Genomic DNA, 22,275 nt, shown 5'->3' on the forward strand with positions numbered 1-22,275 from the left:
ACCCTAACCCTAACCCTAACCCTAACCCTAACCCTAACCCTAACCCTAACCCTAACCCTAACCCTAACCCTAACCCTAACCCTAACCCTAACCCTAACCCTAACCCTAACCCTAACCCTAACCCTAACCCTAACCCTAACCCTAACCCTAACCCTAACCCTAACCCTAACCCTAACCCTAACCCTAACCCTAACCCTAACCCTAACCCTAACCCTAACCCTTTGACATAATATTTACGGCCAATCAAAATTTCCACAATACATTTCCTATGGGGAAGCCACATAAGTACAGTGTACATTACAGCCCTTTCCCAAACTTGCAATGGAGCCAAACCGTACATGTCTGTTGTTGACACCTTTGCTGTTACCAATAATCATCTGGTTGGCTAAAATGTTAACTCTGTTGCGAAAAAATCCACTTTTAATTTTTAGCTGTTTTTCAGGATTCAGCTCAACGTGAACATACTATAGTGTGCTTGATACTTGAGTTATGATGGGTGACTGCTGGACCAATAGCCAGAACTGCCATGCACTGGAATACATTAGCAATAATTCCTACTAGAGCACTTCACATTGGTACAGATCAATTTTAATAGATAATTTCACAATTTAACACCATCTACAAAACATCACACAGCATTTACACACTAACAAAAATGTATTTCAAATACACAAACATATAGCCACTTGTCTGATAAATACATTACAAAGTTTCAGCTTAATGTACATTGCTATACATTTTCATTAGCCATTCCACTCCATTTGTCTGGTACTTGGTAGAAATACTTCTCCATTGCTTCACAAAATCTTTTGCGGTACAACTCAGGACTCACTACTGTAGGCAATCGTCCCCCACGACCAACATACTTTTTAATCCACATCTCCAGTAATTTGTCCCAAGTGAATGTCCGGACAAAATCTACCAATATAACAAACACTCACACAATTGCACAGTTCATAATGCATCCAGGTTGTGGCACAGCATTGTATACTGACTGTTTAAATTAATGGAAAACATGAAAATATGCAAAAGGTTCTAAATATGTGACTCATTGAGCAAAAGTCGGCTGTTCTGGCACATTCCTTAGATTACATTTTATTGTTTCAATAGCAACAAAGCAGTGGACAGCCAAAGTTTCAATGAATAGTCAGTTATAGTGCTAGACAATTGGAACAGGAATAAACTCGATTTGAACAACAACAATATGGCAAATAAATTACAGGCGTCTATTTAATCAATCATAACTCACGACTGAAACAAGCTACGAAGGCTGAAGTCTGTTCACTATGAACTGGCACACTGATCAAGGTGTAGTGTTATTTTGTACGTCTCAGTATGGACAAAGGAGAAGGCCATTCCAAGAATGGTAAGCTTTACTTCTTAAAATAAATGTCCATAACTAACTCACATACCATACACTGTACAAATACGAAAAAAATATTTTCTTACTCTCCACGAAAAGGACGTGTATAGGTAATTACTTTGAGCTAGTACATAATGAAGCAAAATCATGTGCAAATTTTTTTTAAGTGGCATGTGTATGTTTTTATAGCAAAATAAAGTTTTGCGAAAACGGCTGGTTGTCGTTCAGCAGGTCACACACACACGCACGCACGCACGCACACACCACACCACACACACAATGTATAGTACAATACCATACTGTTATATATATAGTACAATACCATACTGTTATATATATAGTACAATACCATACTGTTATATATATATAGTACAATACCATACTGTTATATATATAGTACAATACCATACTGTTATATATATAGTACAATACCATACTGTTATAGAGAGTATGCAAGGGGCGTGGCCTTACGCATGCGTATAATTGTCGGTAATTACGAGTGGAAAAGCACTTGGTTACGGCAGGTGCATTGTAGTGTTTTGTTGTAGTGTTGTAGGGTTTCTGTGGACTTGTTTTAATCCCTTAAAGCTAATTCAAGTTGTTAACTAGTCGGTGTGGCATAGGCGTGGCCCCACGAAGTGTTTTTGCACTATTATAAAGTAGCTAACACCATAGATTATATTATAGATCTACCCAGCAACAAAGGATATGGTAAAGAGCTGCTGCGCTGTTGGCTGTCACAATGTCTTTGTGAAAGGGAATGGAATTCATTGGTATAAATTTCCACCGGAGCCTGAAACAAGAGCAAGATGGATTAGTGCAATTCGTCGTGAACATTGGGAGCCCACGCAAAATACTTGGATTTGTAGTGAACATTTTATCTCAGGTGAAAAAAGTAGTGATCCTTTATCTCCCGATTATGTTCCAAGTGTTTTTCAGCATGTTTCTTCGCCACAGAAACGGAAGTTGGGGGAAAGTTTAAGTAGGTATGAGAGAAGGAAAGCTACTAAGAGGAAGAGAAGTGAGAATTCCACCCAGCGAGTAGAGCCATTAGGTGAGGCTAATGCAAGAACTAGTAGTAATGTACCATCAGTTAACAGTCAAGTAATGACTGCAGCATCAATTAGAACTGGGCATGGCAAGAAAGCCAATAGTGGTATTACTTTGCAAAGTCACTTTGAGCAAGCCACAAAATCCAAGGAATGTTGGGAATTGAAGGAGCGTGTGAAGAAGTTAGAGAAACAAGTTGAAGATCTTACAACGCAAAATAAGATTCTACAAACTGTGATTGATGACTATAAATCCAGAACTGGCATAACAGAAGCAGTATTAAAGAATGATGACAAAAGAGTTAAGTACTACACTGGCCTACCATCATATGAAGTTTTGAAGATTATTTTTGATTTTGTTTCAAAAGGATTGCCAGACTGTTTTTCAGGTGGTAAGAAAACTCCATTTGAGCAGTTTTTCATTGCGTTAATGAAACTCCGCCTGAACCTGGGTGATCAAGATTTATCTTATCGATTTGGTGTGTGTCAATCCACCATATCTAGATATTTTAGCAGATGGATGGATGTTTTATATACCAAACTATCCTATTTGATACAGTGGCCAGAAAGGGGTGAATTGATAAAAACAATGCCAACTGAGTTCCGGAAACACTTCCAGAAATGTGTGGTAATAATTGACTGCTTTGAGATTTTTATTGAACGCCCTACATCTCTTCCAGCACGGGCTCAGACTTGGTCAAACTACAAACATCTCAATACTGTGAAATATCTCATAGGAATTACTCCTCAAGGATCTATTGCTTTTATATCTCAAGGATGGGGAGGAAGAACCTCTGATGTTCATATAACTGAGAACTCTGGGTTACTAAGCAAGTTACTACCAGGTGATGTTGTTTTAGCTGATCGTGGGTTTATAATTCAAGAGTCAATTGGATTGTATTGTGCTGAGGTAAAATTGCCCCCTTTCACAAGGGGAAAGAAGCAGTTGACCAAGGTTGAAGTGGATGCTGCACGTAGGCTTTCAAGGGTCCGTATTCATGTAGAAAGGGTTATTGGCATGGTGAGGCAAAAATATACTATACTTCAGTCTACATTACCTATATGTATGTTAACTTGTGATGACACTGAACAATTATCAACAATAGATAAAATATTAACTATATGTTGTGCTTTGTGTAATTACTGTGATTCTGTTGTATCACCTGATTAAATGTATATTTATTTGCCAGTATAAAAATTCATATAGTGTATGATATGATCATTTCAGAATTTAATTACATACTGTATATGGTATAATCTGCAACAATATATAGCCATATTTAGTACACAATTAAGTACAAAACATTACTTTTGTGTTTTCTTATGTCTACATTCAGGACAATACCACTTCCCTTTGGGTACTTGATCTAGAGTCAAGTGCAAGCATGACAAGTGAAACCATTGTCTGGGACAAGCATCATTGTCACAACCGATCATACTACCCTCTGACTCGCCCTTTCCGCAATAACACCACTGCTCATCTTGGTCACTAGATTCTCTGTCATCACTATTCACAAATTGCTGGCTGTTTGTAGTTGGCTGGATCTCCATATCTTCCTGGTTCTCCACACCTGTGACTCCCAGGCTTTCCACAAAATCACTGTCCTCACAAGATATTTCATCGACAACAACCTGATCAGTAGATTCAGTATCATCATTCAGTAGCTGTTCGGTGTGTGATGACTTGCCAGGCTTGGTGTACCATTTTCCAACAAGTTCAGGAAGAATTCCTAACCGTATAAATGATTCAGTTCTAGAAATGGCATTGTCAATAAATTCGCTCTTTAGCTCAATTCTTTGATTAATCCAGACATCCTTGTTCCATACTACAAAATCACAGTATTGTACATTGCAAAACTTCATCTGCATCTGTACCTGGTAGTAATATTGGTGCGTCTCCTTTAACCTTAAAATTCCATCGTCATCTTGCACCAAAAAAAAGTTTGAGTTCTCCTCTGCAACCTGTTCCAGATCCTTTTCTGTACAGGAATACGGGCATTTTATCTCAAGTGTGCCATCACCATGACAGCTACAGCTTACTAAACCATCAGGGGTGGCACCAAGGAATGGATACAGTGGGTGCAGCACTAAGCCAACTTCAGAAATTTTAAAATCTGAGTGCTTTTTCTTCATTTCATACATATATTCATTTCGAGCTGCATCTTCATGCTTGCATCCATATGAGCATGCTGCAGAAGTAAACCTCTGCTTGTCTGGATAGCAAATGGACTTAATCAGTGATGTTGATGGTTGTGAAATGTTTGTACTTAGGACATTCTTCAATTTGGAAGCTGTGACACGTCCAGCTCTTTGCTGAAACCAGACTCGTGAACTTGATTGCTTTCTGGTATGCCTTTCTACTAACTCAGCCTGATCTGCAGTGATAAACAGATTGTCATAGACTTCATCACACTTTTGTAGTAGCTCAGGGTATGCCAATGCAATGGTATTGGGGTCAAAAAGTTCAGTCAGCGACTTAGGAAAATTGGGTAATCTAGCAGTTGGTATGTAAGGGTCACTAAAGCCTTCAGTATGTGACAGCATAACAGGCTTCCCACTAGTGGTAAACAACTGGGAATGAAGCACAGATAGGTCAGTGTCTGTAGGTGGTGCAAATGTAAATGCCTTTCTCTTAGGCTCAGGTTCACTAGTTCTTAAAGCTACTTTCCTTTTTTGGTTCGGTGTTTTAAAGTCAATATCAGCGACCTTACTAAATGAAACAAATTTAAACTTGGCAGGTAACCAAGAACATGGCAAGGATGTGACACTGAACTGCCTCTTGATTAAGGTATTACCTTCAGCAGCAAACAGGACTGCTGCTACATGTGAACACACTTCCCCTACTCCAGCCATGCACGTACAATGTGCACACATTACTTCTCCACATGGCTTAATGGCTACCCAGACCTGTAATGATGGTAAAGAAAGCTTCTGAGAGTGCTTTACAGCTGCAGTGAACAAAAAACTTCTTGGTTGTATGTTCAGATGTGTTACAACAACGTTTGTGACCCATCCATTTATGAAGAAGTTATATCCATCTAGACTCTTGTAGGCCAATAGCTGCTCAAATGTATAGCCTGGCGTGAGGATTAGATAGTTGAAGATATCTCCATGCATAACATCTGGCCAATCCATCCATTCAACAGCACTACTTGTGGATTTAGCGTCCATACGAAAGTATGGGTCTACACCACCAAGTAAATCTATCTTCTCATCATATCTCTTATGCGACTCTTCAGACAGCTCCAAATAATACTTATATTTCAAATCAGCACTCATTAGTATCAATTAGTTGTTTGTACACAAAAACAAATCCACAGAAATCCTACAACACTACAACAAAACACTACAGCGCACCTGCCGTAACCTAGCGATTTTCCACTCCTAATTACGGAGAATTATACGCATGCGTAAGGCCACGCCCCTTGCATACTCTCTATATGCATGTATATGTATATGTTATACTACAGATATCATGGTATTCGCCTCGCACTATAACATCTTTTCTAAGTTTGTATATCTTTTGGTATATATTTCGAATACCATGATATCTGTAGTATAATATGTTAATACAACATCTCGTCTCCCACTTAGAAGCAGTAACAGCAATTTCTCAAATTTTTACACCATTATTAGTACTGGTAAGTAATTCCTTGTGATTAGCATGCTGAAGGAGTATGCACATGTGTTGCAGCCTGCAATCTTCTTGAAAATTGGTCCAACAATCCGTAGCAACTGTTGCTAGGCAACAAAATTTATATCTGACCTAGTTATATACCTTTTGGCAGTTGCTTAGCAACCATTGCTATGGTGTCAAAATCATTTTTAGAATTAGTGGTGGTTGCATAGCAAAGGTTGCTAGGCAACAGTGTTGTTGCTAAGTAACATGTATTGGTTACTATGGTACCATTAGTTGTCAAGTCGGACATGCCTAACTGGTAAAACAACTAAACACTATCAAAAAATTTTAGCCATCATATGCATATCAAATGTACAAGTGATATACTGATTCTATTGGCTAGTTTGCTGTAGTATATCAAAAATATACCACAAGCTGCTATTGGAGCTTTTGTACAGGACACGATATTGATGTAGTATTAATATATATATATAGAGTACAATACCATACTGTTATATGCATGTATATGTATATGTTATACTACACATATTTCGCCTCGCACTATAGCACCCTTTCCTAAATATGTATATCTTTTGGTATATATTTCGAATACCATGATATCTGTAGTATAATATGTTAATACAACATCTCGTCTCCCACTTGGAAGCAGTAACAGCAATCTCTCATTTTTTTTACACCATTATTAGTAATTCCTTGTGATTAGCATGCTGAAGGAGTATGCACATGTGTTACAGCCTGCAATCTTCTTGAAAATTGCCATAGCAACTGTTGCTAGGCAACAAAATTGAAACCTGACCTAATTACATGTCTTTTGGTGGTTGCTTAGCAACCCATAGCTATGGCATCAAAATCATTTTTAGAATTATTGGTGGTTGCCTAGCAACGGTTGCTAGGTAACAGGTATTGGTTACTATGGTACCACTAGTTGTCAAGTCGGATATGCCTAACTGGTAAAACAACTAAACACTATCAAAAATGTAGCCAATCAAATGCGTATATCAAATGTACAAGTGATATACTGATTCTATTGGCTAGTTTGCTGTAGTATATCAAAAATATACCACAAGCTGCTATTGGAGTTTTTCTACAGGACACGATATTGATGTTGTACCGTATAGCGGGAAACTTTCGAAAGGTTAAATTTTCGAAAAAGAGTGCTTGATTGGAAATTCGAAAAAATATTTTCGAAACAATGCATCTTTATCGCGCCGCACCGTAGATAATTAATTCACGGAGGAAGCTAACAGTTGCATTGATGACATATATAGCTATAATTTGCTGCTTTGATTGTTCGGTGTAGCTAGATAAACGTCCAATCTGGCTTTGATAGACTCTACCCTAGGGTCTTCCTTCGTAGCTTGAAGGGTGTTGTTTGGCGGACTTCGCCTCAGTGGCCTGCGGATTGAGCCATAGCTAAGTACATGGCGTTTTTCAGCCCATATAGATGTTTGCTGATAATTATAGTCTTTCCTAGTCTCTCGAGCTCTTATGGGCTTCAGGACTCGTGGTGTCATTCGTGCTCGCTCGTATGCGCTCGTGTAGTAGCTATAGCCGGCTATATGGCTAGCTACTTGTGTGTGGCCCAGTGCCTAGCTACAACACATTAGGCCTAGCTATAGCAAACTGATATTAGTAGAAACTATGCATGCGTGCGCTCGCAAAAAATATTTATATATATACCTAGCTATACTTTCTTTGATTGTCACTTCAAAGCCAGGATGTAGCTACTAGCTACCTATTTTTTGAAAACACATCGTTATTTTCGAATTTTTTGAAAATTTAAACTTTCGAAAATTTCCCGCTATACGGTATTAGTACTAGTAATAGCATGGGTAGCAGTGAAATTTGGGATAAATACCACGAGTGTTGCATTGGAAATGGGGATAAATTTCACGAGGCGAAGCCGAGTGAAATTTACCATTTCCAATACAACACTCGTGGTATTTATCCCAAATTTCACTGCTACCCATGCTATTCCCAGTTAATACCATACTCGCTGCATATACGCATGCTGTGCATTAGCGTTGCTATGTATGCAATTTGTCACTATGTACTAAACATGTGTCAACACTAATTGTTAACATAAATTCTAGCCAATGAAATTGCAATTACAACTTTTTCACTGTTACCAGTGAAATACGGGATAAATTTCACTGCTACTATTGAGACTTTTGTATGGGCAGTGAAACAGGTATGGTATTAATACTAATAATAGCATGGGTAGCAGTGAAATTTGGGATAAATACCACTCTTGTTGTATTGGAAATGGTAAATTTCACTCGGCTTCGTTAATACCATACTCACTGCATATACCCATGCTGTGCATTAGGATTGCTATGTACGCAATTTGTCACTATGTACTAAACACGCATCGACACTAATTGGCGCTACATTGTTAACATAAATTCTAGCCAATGAAATTACAATTGCAACTTTTTCACTGCTACCAGTGAAATACGGGATAAATTTCACTGCTACTATTGAGACTTTTGTATGGGCACTGAAACAGGTATGGTATTAATATATATAATACCATACTGTTATATATATATATACCGTATATGACCGTATTAAAGCCGGGCTCAAATACACGCAGGGGCTCAAATATACGCCGGGTACAACTAGTGGATTGTCATAATAAACGCCGGGGCTCATTTAAACGCCGGGGTGCTAATGATATGCACTGAAAGGGGTTCTAAACTCGTGTCAGCTGCTAACTATACAGTGATGTCTCGTCACCAGTCTTATGATGTCTTGTCTTGTTCGACTACGCCTTCTCTTCTGGTGATGGCCATAGCGTATTTATCGTGGTTATTGTCATCTTTCCGCCCGACTTCCAATGTTTCACCCAGCAGAGGAGTCCAAATGGGTTTATGTACGTGATGGGCTATGGATTTCATATTTCGTAGGTACTTGTACTGGCACCTATCATTCTCAACAAGTGACTAGTAAGAAATAAACGCCCGGGTCCATTTAACGCCGGTCTCGTTTAAACGCCGGGTCAAAAATGGTTTATAGGAAATAAACGCCCGGGCTTCTATACGGTCATATACGGTGTATATATATATATATAGAGTACAATACCATACTGTTATATATAGTACAATACCATACTGTTACATGTAGCACAATACCATACTGTTATATACCAGTAGCGTAAGTCGCCATTTATCGAACACATTTCAATAATCACTTATAATTCCTCACCACAATAACACACACACTTCCAGTTTACACTATTCAACAGAGCAGCCTTTAGTCTCCCTGGATACCAAGTTGTAAATAAATCACACCAACAAATTGCAAGTTATGTGCGAAACAGTAGAGCCTATCTTTTACCACTCCTCAAACTATTATAGAACAGCCATACTTCACTCAATGACCAGTTATCGAACATTTCCCACATTCCAATGAATAACATACTAGGGAATTACCCTGTCACTTTGAGATTTCTATGGGATATCCAACTACCGGATAACAATCTGTGACAGAAATTTTATGGAGATTGAATACACCATTCATGAGTTATTGAAACCATGGTTGTTGGGAGGTGCTACCGTTTTGCTCATAACTTGAGGCCTGTTGGTTCGATTTACTTAAAACTTGGTACTCAAGGAGAACAAAGACTCCTCTATTGAATGGTCCCAACTGAAAGTACGTGCGTTGTTGTGGTGAAAAGTTATAGATGTTTGATAAAATAATTGTAATTTTGCTCGCTTTGTACCACCGCATATCCACTAGAGTCTCTGGAGCCCTTTACCAATAGAAACCACTGAAGAAAACTGTTGTAAATGTTGTATTGGTGGTCCATACAGCTCAAAAAGTCTTTAGTTATTGTTTATTGGCTTTGATATGTTGAGTAACTCGCCTAGTGTGTTCAGTTCGATAATACGTACCGTTCAATAATAGGTGACTTACGCTACACAGCAAAATTTGGAATTTTCAGCTAGAGTAGGGACCATAACACATCAATAAAAAGTACTGAAACAAGTTGGAGTAGTGCACGATGTTAAATCAAGTAAAACAATAAGAAGTGTTATATTCCTACTGTGTATTTCCATTATGATATAACTCTTCTTATTGTTTTACTGTGATTTACACTACTCCAGCTTGTTTCAGCACTTTTTATTGATGTGCTATGGTCCCTACTCTAGTTGAAAATTCCAAATTTTTCTGTGTACTTGTTTGTTAACTTTTGTAAATAATTATTATGACTGGTGAACCCATGCATACCAGATCTGAAATGGCACCGCGTGCCCCAGTTATCATCTGAAAAGTGAAGTATCCATTACGCTTCGTTGTCAGCTATGTTCAACACATTACATAGCATTTCGAATCAAGAACTTTTCGAAAAGCACCTCTGCAATCCACGCATACCAAAAGAAATGGTGCCATGTGCCCTAGTTATATCAATAATTATCGTCTGAAAAGTGAAGTATCCATTACGCTTCATTGTCGGGTATGTTCAACCCATTACACAGCAGTATGAATCAAGAACTGTTTGAAAAGTGCCCTTGCTATCAAAATAGCCACTATGACAAATATGAACAATTTCCATTACAAAGGGAAGCCATCACGTGCTATCGCCAAATTGACACTTTTTGCTGTTAGCATAGATGAATGGGACACAAGGAGGACACTGGGAAGTCCATGAAGAATGCATTGTACGTACTGCGGTAGGCCAAAAGGCACCTGTCGGGCTGAAGCGACGTCAAACAGTAAAAAAATCAAGCCCATAGCCTTAGCCATTACCAAGTTATACTTGTCTGAAGGCATCAGTCAGTTACTCAGTCAATCACTAGAAAATTCTGTTAAATAATAATAAAAAAAAAATTCCATAGCAACTTGTTTAAAGCGTTTCGGGTCAATCTGAAAACTTGTTTGGGTTTAGTTTTACTTAACTAATACCGCCTCATCATTGTCAGGGGAAATTGAGGCTGTTTTTTGGGTGATACTATTTTGTGGGCCATCCTCACTCCTTTGTGGTCCCTACCATACAGTACGATAGTACTGTATGATATATAGTACAATACCATACTGACTATGTTACAATGTTAAGAACTGGTTAACACACCAACTGTATAGTACAATACCATACTGACTGTGTTACAATGTTAAGAACTGGTTAACACACCAACTGTATACAAGTGAAAAACTACTGGGAAACAAGGAACAGTAGACACCACACAAGAATTCATGTAGAAACAAAGTGGATATTCCTTGTAAGGAGGAGAAATGGTACACTACAATACGTGATACTTGTCCATTATATGTCTAGCAAAAAACAAGCATTGTCTGGTTCATGCCCTTATGTGCAGAATAGAAGAGCTAGAGTAAGTGCATGCATGTGCTAAGCTTTGCATATAAGGTTTTTTTTCCCTGTTTAGAATTAATGACACTTTTACTAAAATTGCTATCATTGCTAATATACTGGCTACATACGTGTGCAAGCAACTTCACTTTATGTTCCTTCATTCGTCTACCCTCAAACATAAGCATTAATGCATACTTAACAGTCACAAAATTCACAACATTTGTGACTACATGCTTGTTAGTGTCACTATAGGCAACATGAAAAATAACAATGAGTGTGTACTTACAAAACATTTCACATACATGCAAACCAGTCATTTACCTATCATCCCCAGCACTAACTCTTTACTGTTTTCATCAATACCAGTTAACATGGAGTAGTCCATCACGTTATGGCGAGACAGAAACTCAGTGTCTTCCTGAATAGCCTTCATCAAAACTGCTCTGGAATAACTCCTCAGATAAATTGGTGAAGAAGTAATGTCTACACAGCAACAATACCAACATATGCTTAGCATTTATTTCTTGATACTTACGTTCTAAAAAATTCTCATCCAAATAAACTTCTGATTCTCCTGCAGGTTCCTTACCAGGCTGAACATACCTCCTGCTAACTGACCCTTTCAAATCAAATACCTAAAAGATAAATAAACTATTAGTACAGTCAGGTAGCACACGCACACGCACACACATACACACACACCTACACACACACAAGCACCACACACAAAAATGGACAAACCTTGGAACATTTGTGGCCATACAAAAGGTTTTCAATGACTAAAAAGTCTCCTTCCATAGAATCATTAGTTTGAGAGTTGTGGAATGATATCCAATACACACCCACTATTTTAGCTAATGCAGTAGGCCTCTAAAACAATAAACTAATAATGACACAAATTAAGTGTTACTTTACACTTTCATCCAGTGCTCTCCTAAGATGCTTAAAATAATCATCAGCAATTTCTACAAAAGAGTCTACTTCGGGTTTTTTCATTTGTTTTAGAATAAATCGATCATCTGTAACAGACTAATCACATGCACACACCAGTGAAATAACCAACCAACCGACAACTTTACAAAATGAAGATCCAGATTTTCCACCCTTGGCCTCCCACTTGACACAACGAGCTAATGACCTAATAAATCGCTCCTCTCCATAAGGAAACACCAATTCTCGCAGTTGTCGAAACTCCTCAGCAAAATACACTTTGCAGCTAAATTTTGTAGCATGATCTGAAAACTCTATAGAGCAACAATTCATCACTGAACAGAGCTACTAAAATGACACAAATTATATGTGACCAAATTTTACAAAACTGATCCAAATCGCACATCAGGCAAAATCAAACTAACACCACCAGTGGATAGCTACACTATCATACTAGTAGTTTTGACCCTCAGTACCACTCAAACTACTCAAGGCTGGTTTTCACAGATGTCTTTTCTGGGTGATGTGGAGAGCTCGAATGGTGGTTTCTGGCCTTGTGGAGGGCATGGCTTGACAAGAATCAGTGGTTTACTGGTAAATGGCCTGATAATGTTGGCCAGACGTTTTCTGTTGATTTTGCTACATATCAGCCACTAAGAAGCCAGCACAGCCCTGTAATCTTGTGTCTGGACTCCAATCATGGTCTGCCTCCATTTTCAGAGTCTATCTTTTTTCCCACTCCACCACCCCCTTTTGTGAGCATTCGTGATACTACTTCATTTGTATAACTGCTCAGACTTTCTATCTTATTTGGTAGGAAGCTCTGCTACAAGTACTGGAAGTGGTAATAGATTGATGCGTCTTTTGTGTAAATTTCATACACGTACTTGCTATCCTTGGCAAGCTTTGCTGACTTGAATTCTTTAAAACCGTTTATCTTGAAACTTCCAATGTGCGATTTGGATCATTATTCCAAAATCCTGTCACATATACAATAATGTAGTAACGTTTTGGTGGATTGGCATAAAAATCAATGGTACAAAGTTACAACATGTTCCCATAATCACATTAATGCACACACTCACCCAATATGATATGTTCCTTCTGCACACTGCCCTTAAAATGAGAATGCTGTTGTTCCTTCATGCTCCACTTGAGAGAGGTTTCTATATCAGTTACTTAGTTACCAGTCATATAACACAAGGAATACTCACCACCAGGGTCAACATCGTCATTAGTCATCACCGCCACAGTCTCCGTAGGCAACGAAATTGCTACTGTTTCTTCACTAGTCTTAGTTCCAGTAGAGGAATTCTTTTTTCCTGCATCCTGGCTATTCCGCTTGGCAAGTTCACGGGCATATTCCCTTGAGCTTAGTGTAAATGCTATCACTGATGAAGGCTCCTTTTCATAAATTGCCACTGGGATCTTCAAAGCCCCTCTCAGTGTGTGGTGCTCGTTGAGTTTACTAACAAGAAGATAATCCAAAGAAGCCAGTAACAGTCATGTACTTACAATGGAGGAGGAAGTGGCTGAAACTTAAGAGCTTTTGAGAACACTGTCACACGATCCAACAGTCTAAGTTTACTGTCGGGATTGTCTGGATCTGGTGAAACAAACATACTGGATAATATCTGATTGATATATATGTAATAGTTATACCACGGGCACGGGTGCTTTGCCTGATATATATGTAATAGTTATACCACGGGCACGGGTGCTTTGCCTGATATATATGTTATAGTTATATCCCGGTACGAGGGTGATATCATTGTTATTACACGAGTCCGAGGCGGAGCCGAGGACGAGTGTAATAACAATGATATCATCCGAGTATACGGGATATAACTGTTTTTTATATCCCAGTGCGCGGGAGTGCGCAGAAGTTTACAGGTAGTAAATTAAGTTCCGGTTTGAGTTCCTGTCACTGTGCTCAAGATTTCGTCCGAATTGTGTGGAGATTCTACTTCGTAGCCACAAGAGAGACCTTACATACTGCCTACTAAACTGTAGCGAAGGGCGGTGTTATGAAGCAGCGGTTCCAGGTACGATTCGCCTTTGTCAAAAATTGGTATAGTGGTGTAGCATGGTATGCAAGAGAAAAATAAAGACCAACAAGTGGCTACCATAGTCCAAGATAGAACGATGAAGCTAGAGGAAGTTAGTTCTTCACCATAGTGACTGTTGGGAGTGATTGCTGGAGCAAAAATCGTCACGTACTATTCTTGACATTTGTTAAACTATCGTATTGGTAACTTGTAGTGTTATTGTGTAAAGGATTAACAGTTTTCTTGTAAGATTTAGGTAGTTTTAAGTGCTGTATTGGTGTGTTTTGTATCAATATTTCCTTATTTGGCTCTTTGTTCCATTGGTAAACAATGCCATTCACGGTTATTATGATGTCACGAAAGAGACTGAGTGGCTCCGCAACAGGATGATAAGTTAGTTATCACTGGGTGATAACTAATATATCGTACAGTAGCAGCGCCGCTCTGTCTAGCTGTATGGTAGTTATAACCCAGCGTGGCGCTTTGATACTCCCACGCACTGGGGTTTAAGTAATAGTTATACCATGGGCAAGAGTGCTTTGCCTGATATATACGCACAAGCCCGAGGGCGAGTGCGTATATACAGGCAAAGCACGAGTGCCCATGGTATAACTAATATGTTCTACTTTAGCATGTAAACTCACCTAATTGGCAAAATCTGCAGATACTATACCCTTCTCTTATATAGGGAACCAAGTAAGCTGTGATTGTGGATTGAATTTTGTCAAACAAACTGTGATTGTGGGATTCAATTTTAATACATCAAACAGTAGTTTGATTTTATTATTACTCATTTAAGAGACTAGTATTAATTACGTTACTTTAATTGCTACATTTACAAAAGTAAAAAGCAAACTACTGTTAATGTATTAAAATTGAATCCCACAATCACAGGTTGTTTGGCAGAATTCAATCCCACAATCACAGCTTGCTTGATTTCCTATATAAGAGAAGAGGATAACAGTAAAACATCAAAGAAATCTGATGGCTTCTGGATATAGAGTGCACACCTATTAGGTATGCAATGTCTCAAGTTAACGAGATATACGCACTGGTGGCAGTGGCAGTGGCAGTGGCAGTGCGTATATCTTGTAAAAGCAGTGTAACAAGATATGTACCACTCTGTGTGGGCAGTTCAAAAGCACCGCCAGTGCTATAATTTGTATATTGCACTGCTGTAGACTGCAGCGAGTGCATTATAACTTATAACGCACTGGTTGCAGTTTTGTAGACCACAATGAGTGCATTATAAGTTATAATGCACCGACCGCAGTGCAATATACAGATATTGCACTGGCTGCGGTTTTGTGCAGCATAGCACAAGTGCCGGTGGCAAAGACCACTACGACACCTCACCTAATAGGTGGAAAGACACTTCACAGATCACTCGAATTCTTTTATAGCCTGACATGTAAGGGTCGATTGTGGGCCATAACGTCACCAATACGTATAATGTTTACAAGCAGCCAATGGCGATCGAAAAAGCCAACGCGGGTGGCAACAACTCTAGTCTACATATATATAAACGTACTTATACACCTTACTAGTCTGGTGCCATCTTAGCCCAGATTAAACTGTAGTCCACTTCGACAATGACTCAATAAAACAAATATATTCTAAATAATACTAACCTTTACGTTCGATTGTGGTAACCAGTTTTGTCATGCCACCAGATTCGAGTTTAGCCATTGTGAATAGTAAGAATTAAACTAGTATCGTTTAATAGTTAGGTTTTGTTTACTTAACCCGTCTATTTAGCTGCTTTTTTTGCTCGAGCCAAGAATCACTATGGCGATTAGTCTGGTGCTTAGTCCATATGGCACGCTGGCATGCTGAGCACTACATGATGAGAGTGGAACAGCGAATGCAGGTTAGTGATATAACCCATAGTGTACTAGTTTTCAATATCTCTGGTGGCTGCAGTACTGCAGGGGGAACGTCATCGCAACGTCCGGCTTGGTTACCCACAATCGATGTTAGAAACCTGGCCTTTATAAGTGTTACAGCTGTCTTGTGAGACTCTCCCCACCTATTAGGTGAGTGGTACATAACAGTTATACAACGTGCACTCGTGCTCTGCCTGTATAAACGCACTTGCCTTCGGGCCTGACGGCCCTCAGGCTCGTGCGTTTATATCAGGCAGAGCACTCGTGGCCGTTGTATAACTATATAGTATGCACTGGTGGCAGTGTGTAACAAGATATATACCACACTTGTGGTTGAGATCAAAAGCGCCGCGCTGTATATCTCGTTAAAGCAGTGTGTAACAAGATATATACCACACCTGTGGTTGAGATCAAAAGCGCCGCGCTGTAGTATATAACTAATATACCACGCTTTGTGGCTACGCTTACCATATATGGTGTAACTTCACACATTCCGTGAAATTCTTATCTAAACGGTAAACAAGTCTCTAATAACAAGCGCCTAAATCAACCAACAATTATTCACCTCAGGAACTGGAACAAGTTTCAATGAACTCTTGTCTCCTTCGTGGATAACTCACTAATCGTGACTATGTGGGCGTGGCACCGTTAAAAGTGTAAAACGTCTGATTCATCAAGAATTTCTATTGATTTCCATCTCCAGGAGGTGCTGTTTCACTATAACTTACTATCTATAATCATTTTCATCTACTTGGGTGTAGAATATAACAGTTATAACTAGAGGTGTACCGATATGGGTTTTTGGCATGTACCAATATCCGATATTGATGCAACCAAAAAAGCCGATAACCGATAGTCGATCTGATATTTGCATTAATATTTTTAAGTACACGAAAATGTACAATTACCTACCCTATGTACAACAATATGTGCATGTATTCATTGCTATACTGTACCTGTGGTGGTATACAGCTTGAGTTTCTGTTGTGCAATCCAGACAATTAGGCACCCACAAATATTTTTATGTATAGACTACTCCCATGAAGCCTAAAACGGATATTTTTGCAATAGCATTACTCCGCATTCTAATGGCTTGTGAGGAAGCTGATATAGCAAGTTTCCTTGGTTATCCTGTGACCCTTCTTTTACTATAAAGGTACTCTATAACTGCTTCATTTGTAAAGACTGAACACTAGAATCGCGTGTATTTATATGGCTGAACACTAGAATCGTGTGTATTTATATGGCTTCTCGTAGCGTAGCGCTTGTTGCAGAGTGAACAATAAGCCACTGGCACTAATGAACCACATGAATAACGTAGAAAACCAATGCATAATCCGTTTTATGTACAAATTATTGCTACTGTATAAATATCGGTAGCGATATCGGTCCTCCTGCTGTTCTGTACCGATACAGATATTGGTAAAAAATGCCATATCGGTGGCCGATATTGTAGCCGATCCGATTATCGGTACACCTCTAGTTATAACACGATTACTCGGGATATGACTAAATATACGCACTCTCACTCGAGCGCTGCGTGCTCTCGTGAATCATGCGTATATTTTAGTCATATCCCTTGTAAGTGTGTTATAACTATAATATATATATATATACGTATGGACCATGAAACCACCTAACTTCAAAGGCAAATTCCAGGGTACACATCTTATAAACTCTGGTTGGCCATGGTACATTTAAGTTAAACCATGGCTGGCTATGGTACATTTAAAATAAACCATGGCTGGCTATGGTACATTTAAATGTACCATGGCCTTGATATCTGATGAGGTAACGTTGTTTGTTTTTATAAGAATCCTGGCAGTATTCGATTGTGGGAGTTTATTATTACTCACGTGATGAAAACCATGAGCCCGATTTTGCATTCTACAGCACTCACACGAAGGCAATTCGACACCTTTACCACCCTATGAGTTGACAAACGGAAGTTTAAGGTGAGAACTAGTGTTATAGTTAATTCATAAATGGCTCAGACCACGAAGTGGTTGCATGCTATTTAGAATTGTATGAAGAAGGTGAAGTTGAACATATCAACGGTGTTTGACCAGTTTTCTTTTAATAAACAGCTATGTTTACAGCTCTTTATTTAAAAAAAAAAGATATGTTTATAATCCCACAATCGAACTCACCATTCGACCTTTTGATTAGCTTCATAAGATCTACAAGGGTGGGTGGGTGGGACCGTTGATATGTTCAACTTCACCTTCTTCATACAATTCTAAATAGCATGCAACCACTTCGTGGTCTGAGCCATTTATGAATTATATTTCAGAAGGCTCAGTCTCTCATATCTACGGTGTTGTTTGTAGCTGAATTGGACAGAACTGCTCTGCCATATGACGAATTGTCAGATGGCTTATAGTAGAATTTTTGGAATACTGACTCTGCACTCCAGTTAGCTGCCTTTAAAATATCATTGGTACCAACGTTAGCAGCTGCAGAGGAAGATGCTCCCCTAGAGGAGTGTGCAGAGAATATTGCAGTGTCTATCCCAGCTGCACTCAGAACTGATTTAAGCCAACGAGCCACTGAACTGGATGTCACAGCTTTGTGAGGCTTGATGAAGGAGATTAATAACTTGGTCTCATCACCACGAATAGGTCTGGTTTTATCCTCATAGACTTTTAAAGCCATCACTGGACACAGTGTAGGGTTCCCAGGAAAGGAGGGAAAAAAGAAATTGGCTATTTGGGATCCTTGTCTAGATTGTTTGGCTAACACATTAGGATAGAAGCACACACCATCTGGTTTGTGCACCCTTCTCGACAAGTCCAGTTGGGATAAATCTGCTGATCACGAAGGGCGTGTCAGAGCAAGCAGCATGGTCAATTTCCCTGATAATGCCTTTAAGGAGAGGGACTGGTTTTCTCCCAAGCCTTCCAGATAATTTAGCACAGTTTGAACATTCCATGTACTAGTATATCTGGGTAGTGGAGGCCTATCATGGAAGATGCCCTTCAGTAATCTGGATATCAGTGGATGTTGTCCCACACTATGACCGTCAACTTTCTCATGCACCAACGAGATTGCAGACCTATAAGAATTAATTGAGCTGTACTGGTATCCTTCAGTACATAGCTGTGCCAAGAAATTGGCAACGTTAGTTATAGGTCCAGAAAATGGATTGAAACACCGTTTAGCACACCAGCTGTGCCATTTGCCAAAGAGTGAGTCATATGACTTGTTTGTTTTGGTCCTCCATGACTTGAGGATGAGTGCTGTAGCTTCTTCTGAAAGGTTCTGACCTCAGAGCTTATCCCTGAGATGAGCCATACGGCTAACTGAGGGAGATGAGGCATTGGGTCTATGCTGATTGGCTTCCTCAGATTCGGTATGATTAACCGAGGATGGTCTATCAGCATGTTCAGAAGTGTTGGGAATAGTGTTGCACCGATAATCGGTTCAATAATCGGTATCGGGCCGATATTGGCTACTAGCCGATTAATCGGTTTTGATTAAATCAAGGCCGATGTTAATCTCCACTGCGCTGTGTAGTATAATGATGTGGGGGAGGCTAGACATAAGTTATTTGGCATTTTAATTAAGTTATGTGTTAATGGTTTAGCGGTGACTACAAGCCATGCCCATAATAAACTGTCAGGGTTTAGGCCATGCCCAACAATAAACTGAGGTTTTTTAGGTTTCTATGTAGTGCCAGCCACTTGTCTCAACTGTATAGCAGTAGTAAAATGTACTTAAAACCTGTTTACCATGAGTAACTTTTACTTGTGGTATACATCTAACTTTACATTTTAGCCTAGAATGAGCTGTATATCAATGGTTATGTCACTAATATGAGCCATTTAATAATGATGAGGATGAGTGTTAGTGTTATTAGTGTATATCGGATCGGTTATCGGTATCGGCTAATTATGTTGCTTAATATCGGTTATCGGAATAATCGGCTAATTTGGATATCGGTGCAACACTAGTTGGGAACCATGGTTGTGCCTTCCAGACAGGAGCCACTAGCACCACTTGAACCTGTTGCGATTGCACTTGTACAAGGACCCAGCCCACCAGATTCCATGGAGGATTCGCATAACATTTCATGGTTGTCCACTCTTGGAGAAAGGCATCTGTTGCCAGTGCATAGGGATCTGGCCGCCAGCTGAAGTAGAGTGGGCACTGGGTGGACAGTCTGGATGCGAACAGGTCCATGTCTAGGGGTCCATAAAGAATGTTGATTTCTTGGAATATCACAGGGTTCAACTTCCAGTTTGTCCTGTCCAGCATTTGTCTGGACTCCCTGTCGGCTATTGTATTCAGTACACCCGGCAGGTGCACTGCCGCAATGTGGATATTCCTTTCCAGGCACCACATCCACAGATCCCTTGTGAGGATTACCAATTCTCTGGAGGCTGTTCCTCCCAGGTTGTTTATGTAAGCTACTGCTGTGGTGTTGTCGATTCTCAGCAGGATAGATATTGCAGTCTTGGACTTGCAAAGGTTTTGGTTGCAAGAGTTGCTGCAAGTAGTTCGAGGCACTTGATGTGCAATGAGCGTTCTCTCTGAGACCATGGTCCCCCTGTTCTCTGTCTGGAGCAGCAAGCACCCCATCCCTCCAGGGATGCATCGGAGTCAATCACCAGATCTATGTCCCTCCGAATAAGGGTTTTGCCATTCCACCTGCACATGTTGCTGTCCCACCATTCCAGTTCCTCTAGACACTCTTGTGTAAGAGGGACTTGTGCGTCGTAGCATTGGGAGCTCTGCTCCAGTGTGTTGGTTAGCGCCATTTGCAGGTGGCGGTAGAACAGGGGTCCTGGTGGGAGGACACAATTTGTAGCATTCATCTTTCCTAGGAGTTGTGCCAGCATGTGGGCTGGGATTGTTTTCTGTCTTGCTAGTTTGCGGGCTTCTGCTCAAATTTGTTTGATTTTGATTGGGGGAAGCCTGATTTCCATTGCTATTGAGTCCACAGACAGGCCCAAGAATTCCATTACCTGTGCTGGGTTCAGTATCGATTTCTTGGTGTTCACAATAAATCCCAGGCATTCTAGAAGGTACTTCATTCCAGTCACTTGGTCTAGGATCAAGTCTCTGGACTCCGCCAGTATTAGAATGTCGTCGATATAGGCTATCAGTCGTATCCCTCTCTCTCGGAGAGTGGCTAGTGCTGGTTTTAGAGTTTTGGTAAATACCCACGGGACTGATGATAGGCCGAAGGATGGACATTTGAATTGGTAGGTCTTCCCTTTGAACACGAACTTGAGGAACTTTTGGTGGTTTGTGTGAATGGGTATTGAAAAAAAGGCGTCTTTTAAGTCTATTTTGGCCAGCCAGTCTCCCTTTCTCAGGAGATCTTTCAGGGTATGAATGCCCTCCATTTTGAAGTGTTCCTTGATCACAAAGTTGTTTAGGGCTTTGAGGTTGATTACTGGACGTTTCCCTCCGTCCTTCTTGGGAACAAGGAAGAGGTTTGAGTAAAATCCTGGTTGCTTTACAGGCACTACCTCCCTTATTGCTCCCTTCTGTAGTAACTCGGTTACCTCCTCTGAAATCAGATGATTCTGCTCTGCAGAGTATTGTGGGCAGTGAGGTATTACAGATTGGTGTGGTGTTGAGGAGAAGTCTATCTGGTAACCCTGGATTGTGTTTAGGACCCATCGGTCCTGTGTTACCTTTAACCAGTTTTGTTGGTAATGAATTAGCCTCCCTGCGGGGGGATAGTTTATCAGTTTGGGAGGAATTATACCCAGACATGCTACATGATTTTGCAACATACTTTTGAAATCTATTATCAAAAAATTCTGAGTTGTGTGTGCTGATGAGTTCATTTGTTCCACTGGGGTCTCCGCCCTTGTGTGGGACGTCTGAATCCTCGACCACTGTGGTTTCCTCCCCTCGTTGGCTTCTGGCTGTACTGGTACTCCCCCCCCCCCCCTGTTGTTGGGGGGGACACTTCGAAAAAACTGTTGTTTACTGTCCTTATGGCAGGGGAGGTGGGATCTCATGGCCTTTACCTGGTCCACCAATTCCTTGGATTTTTGTGCAAAGGCTGCTCCAAATAAGGAGGGGGCG

General features: G+C 40.0%; 2 protein-coding genes across 2 annotated transcripts in view; one reads left to right on the plus strand and one right to left on the minus strand.

Moving 5' to 3' along the window:
- Nucleotides 1–566: 566 nt before the first annotated feature.
- The window catches only part of LOC136241906 (1-phosphatidylinositol 3-phosphate 5-kinase-like), a 99,420-nt gene continuing 77,711 nt past the window's right edge, over nucleotides 567–22,275 (minus strand). The window contains exons 19-27 of the mRNA XM_066033293.1: nucleotides 13,812–13,902; nucleotides 13,511–13,764; nucleotides 13,382–13,462; nucleotides 12,434–12,610; nucleotides 12,282–12,385; nucleotides 12,108–12,236; nucleotides 11,902–12,001; nucleotides 11,688–11,849; nucleotides 567–918 (exon numbers count right to left, since the gene is read on the minus strand). Of these exons, the coding sequence (XP_065889365.1) occupies nucleotides 731–918; nucleotides 11,688–11,849; nucleotides 11,902–12,001; nucleotides 12,108–12,236; nucleotides 12,282–12,385; nucleotides 12,434–12,610; nucleotides 13,382–13,462; nucleotides 13,511–13,764; nucleotides 13,812–13,902 (1,286 nt within the window). The 3' untranslated portion in view covers nucleotides 567–730. The remainder of the gene's footprint in view (nucleotides 919–11,687; nucleotides 11,850–11,901; nucleotides 12,002–12,107; nucleotides 12,237–12,281; nucleotides 12,386–12,433; nucleotides 12,611–13,381; nucleotides 13,463–13,510; nucleotides 13,765–13,811; nucleotides 13,903–22,275) is intronic.
- On the plus strand, nucleotides 1,863–3,618 carry LOC136241907 (uncharacterized). The gene is made up of 2 exons (XM_066033294.1): nucleotides 1,863–1,887; nucleotides 2,051–3,618. The coding sequence occupies exon 2, from the start codon at nucleotides 2,072–2,074 to the stop codon at nucleotides 3,581–3,583; it is 1,512 nt and encodes a 503-aa protein (XP_065889366.1). The 5' UTR covers nucleotides 1,863–1,887; nucleotides 2,051–2,071; the 3' UTR covers nucleotides 3,584–3,618.

The sequence above is a fragment of the Dysidea avara genome, chromosome 12 (assembly GCF_963678975.1).
Source record: "Dysidea avara chromosome 12, odDysAvar1.4, whole genome shotgun sequence".
NCBI classification, from domain to species: domain Eukaryota; kingdom Metazoa; phylum Porifera; class Demospongiae; order Dictyoceratida; family Dysideidae; genus Dysidea; species Dysidea avara.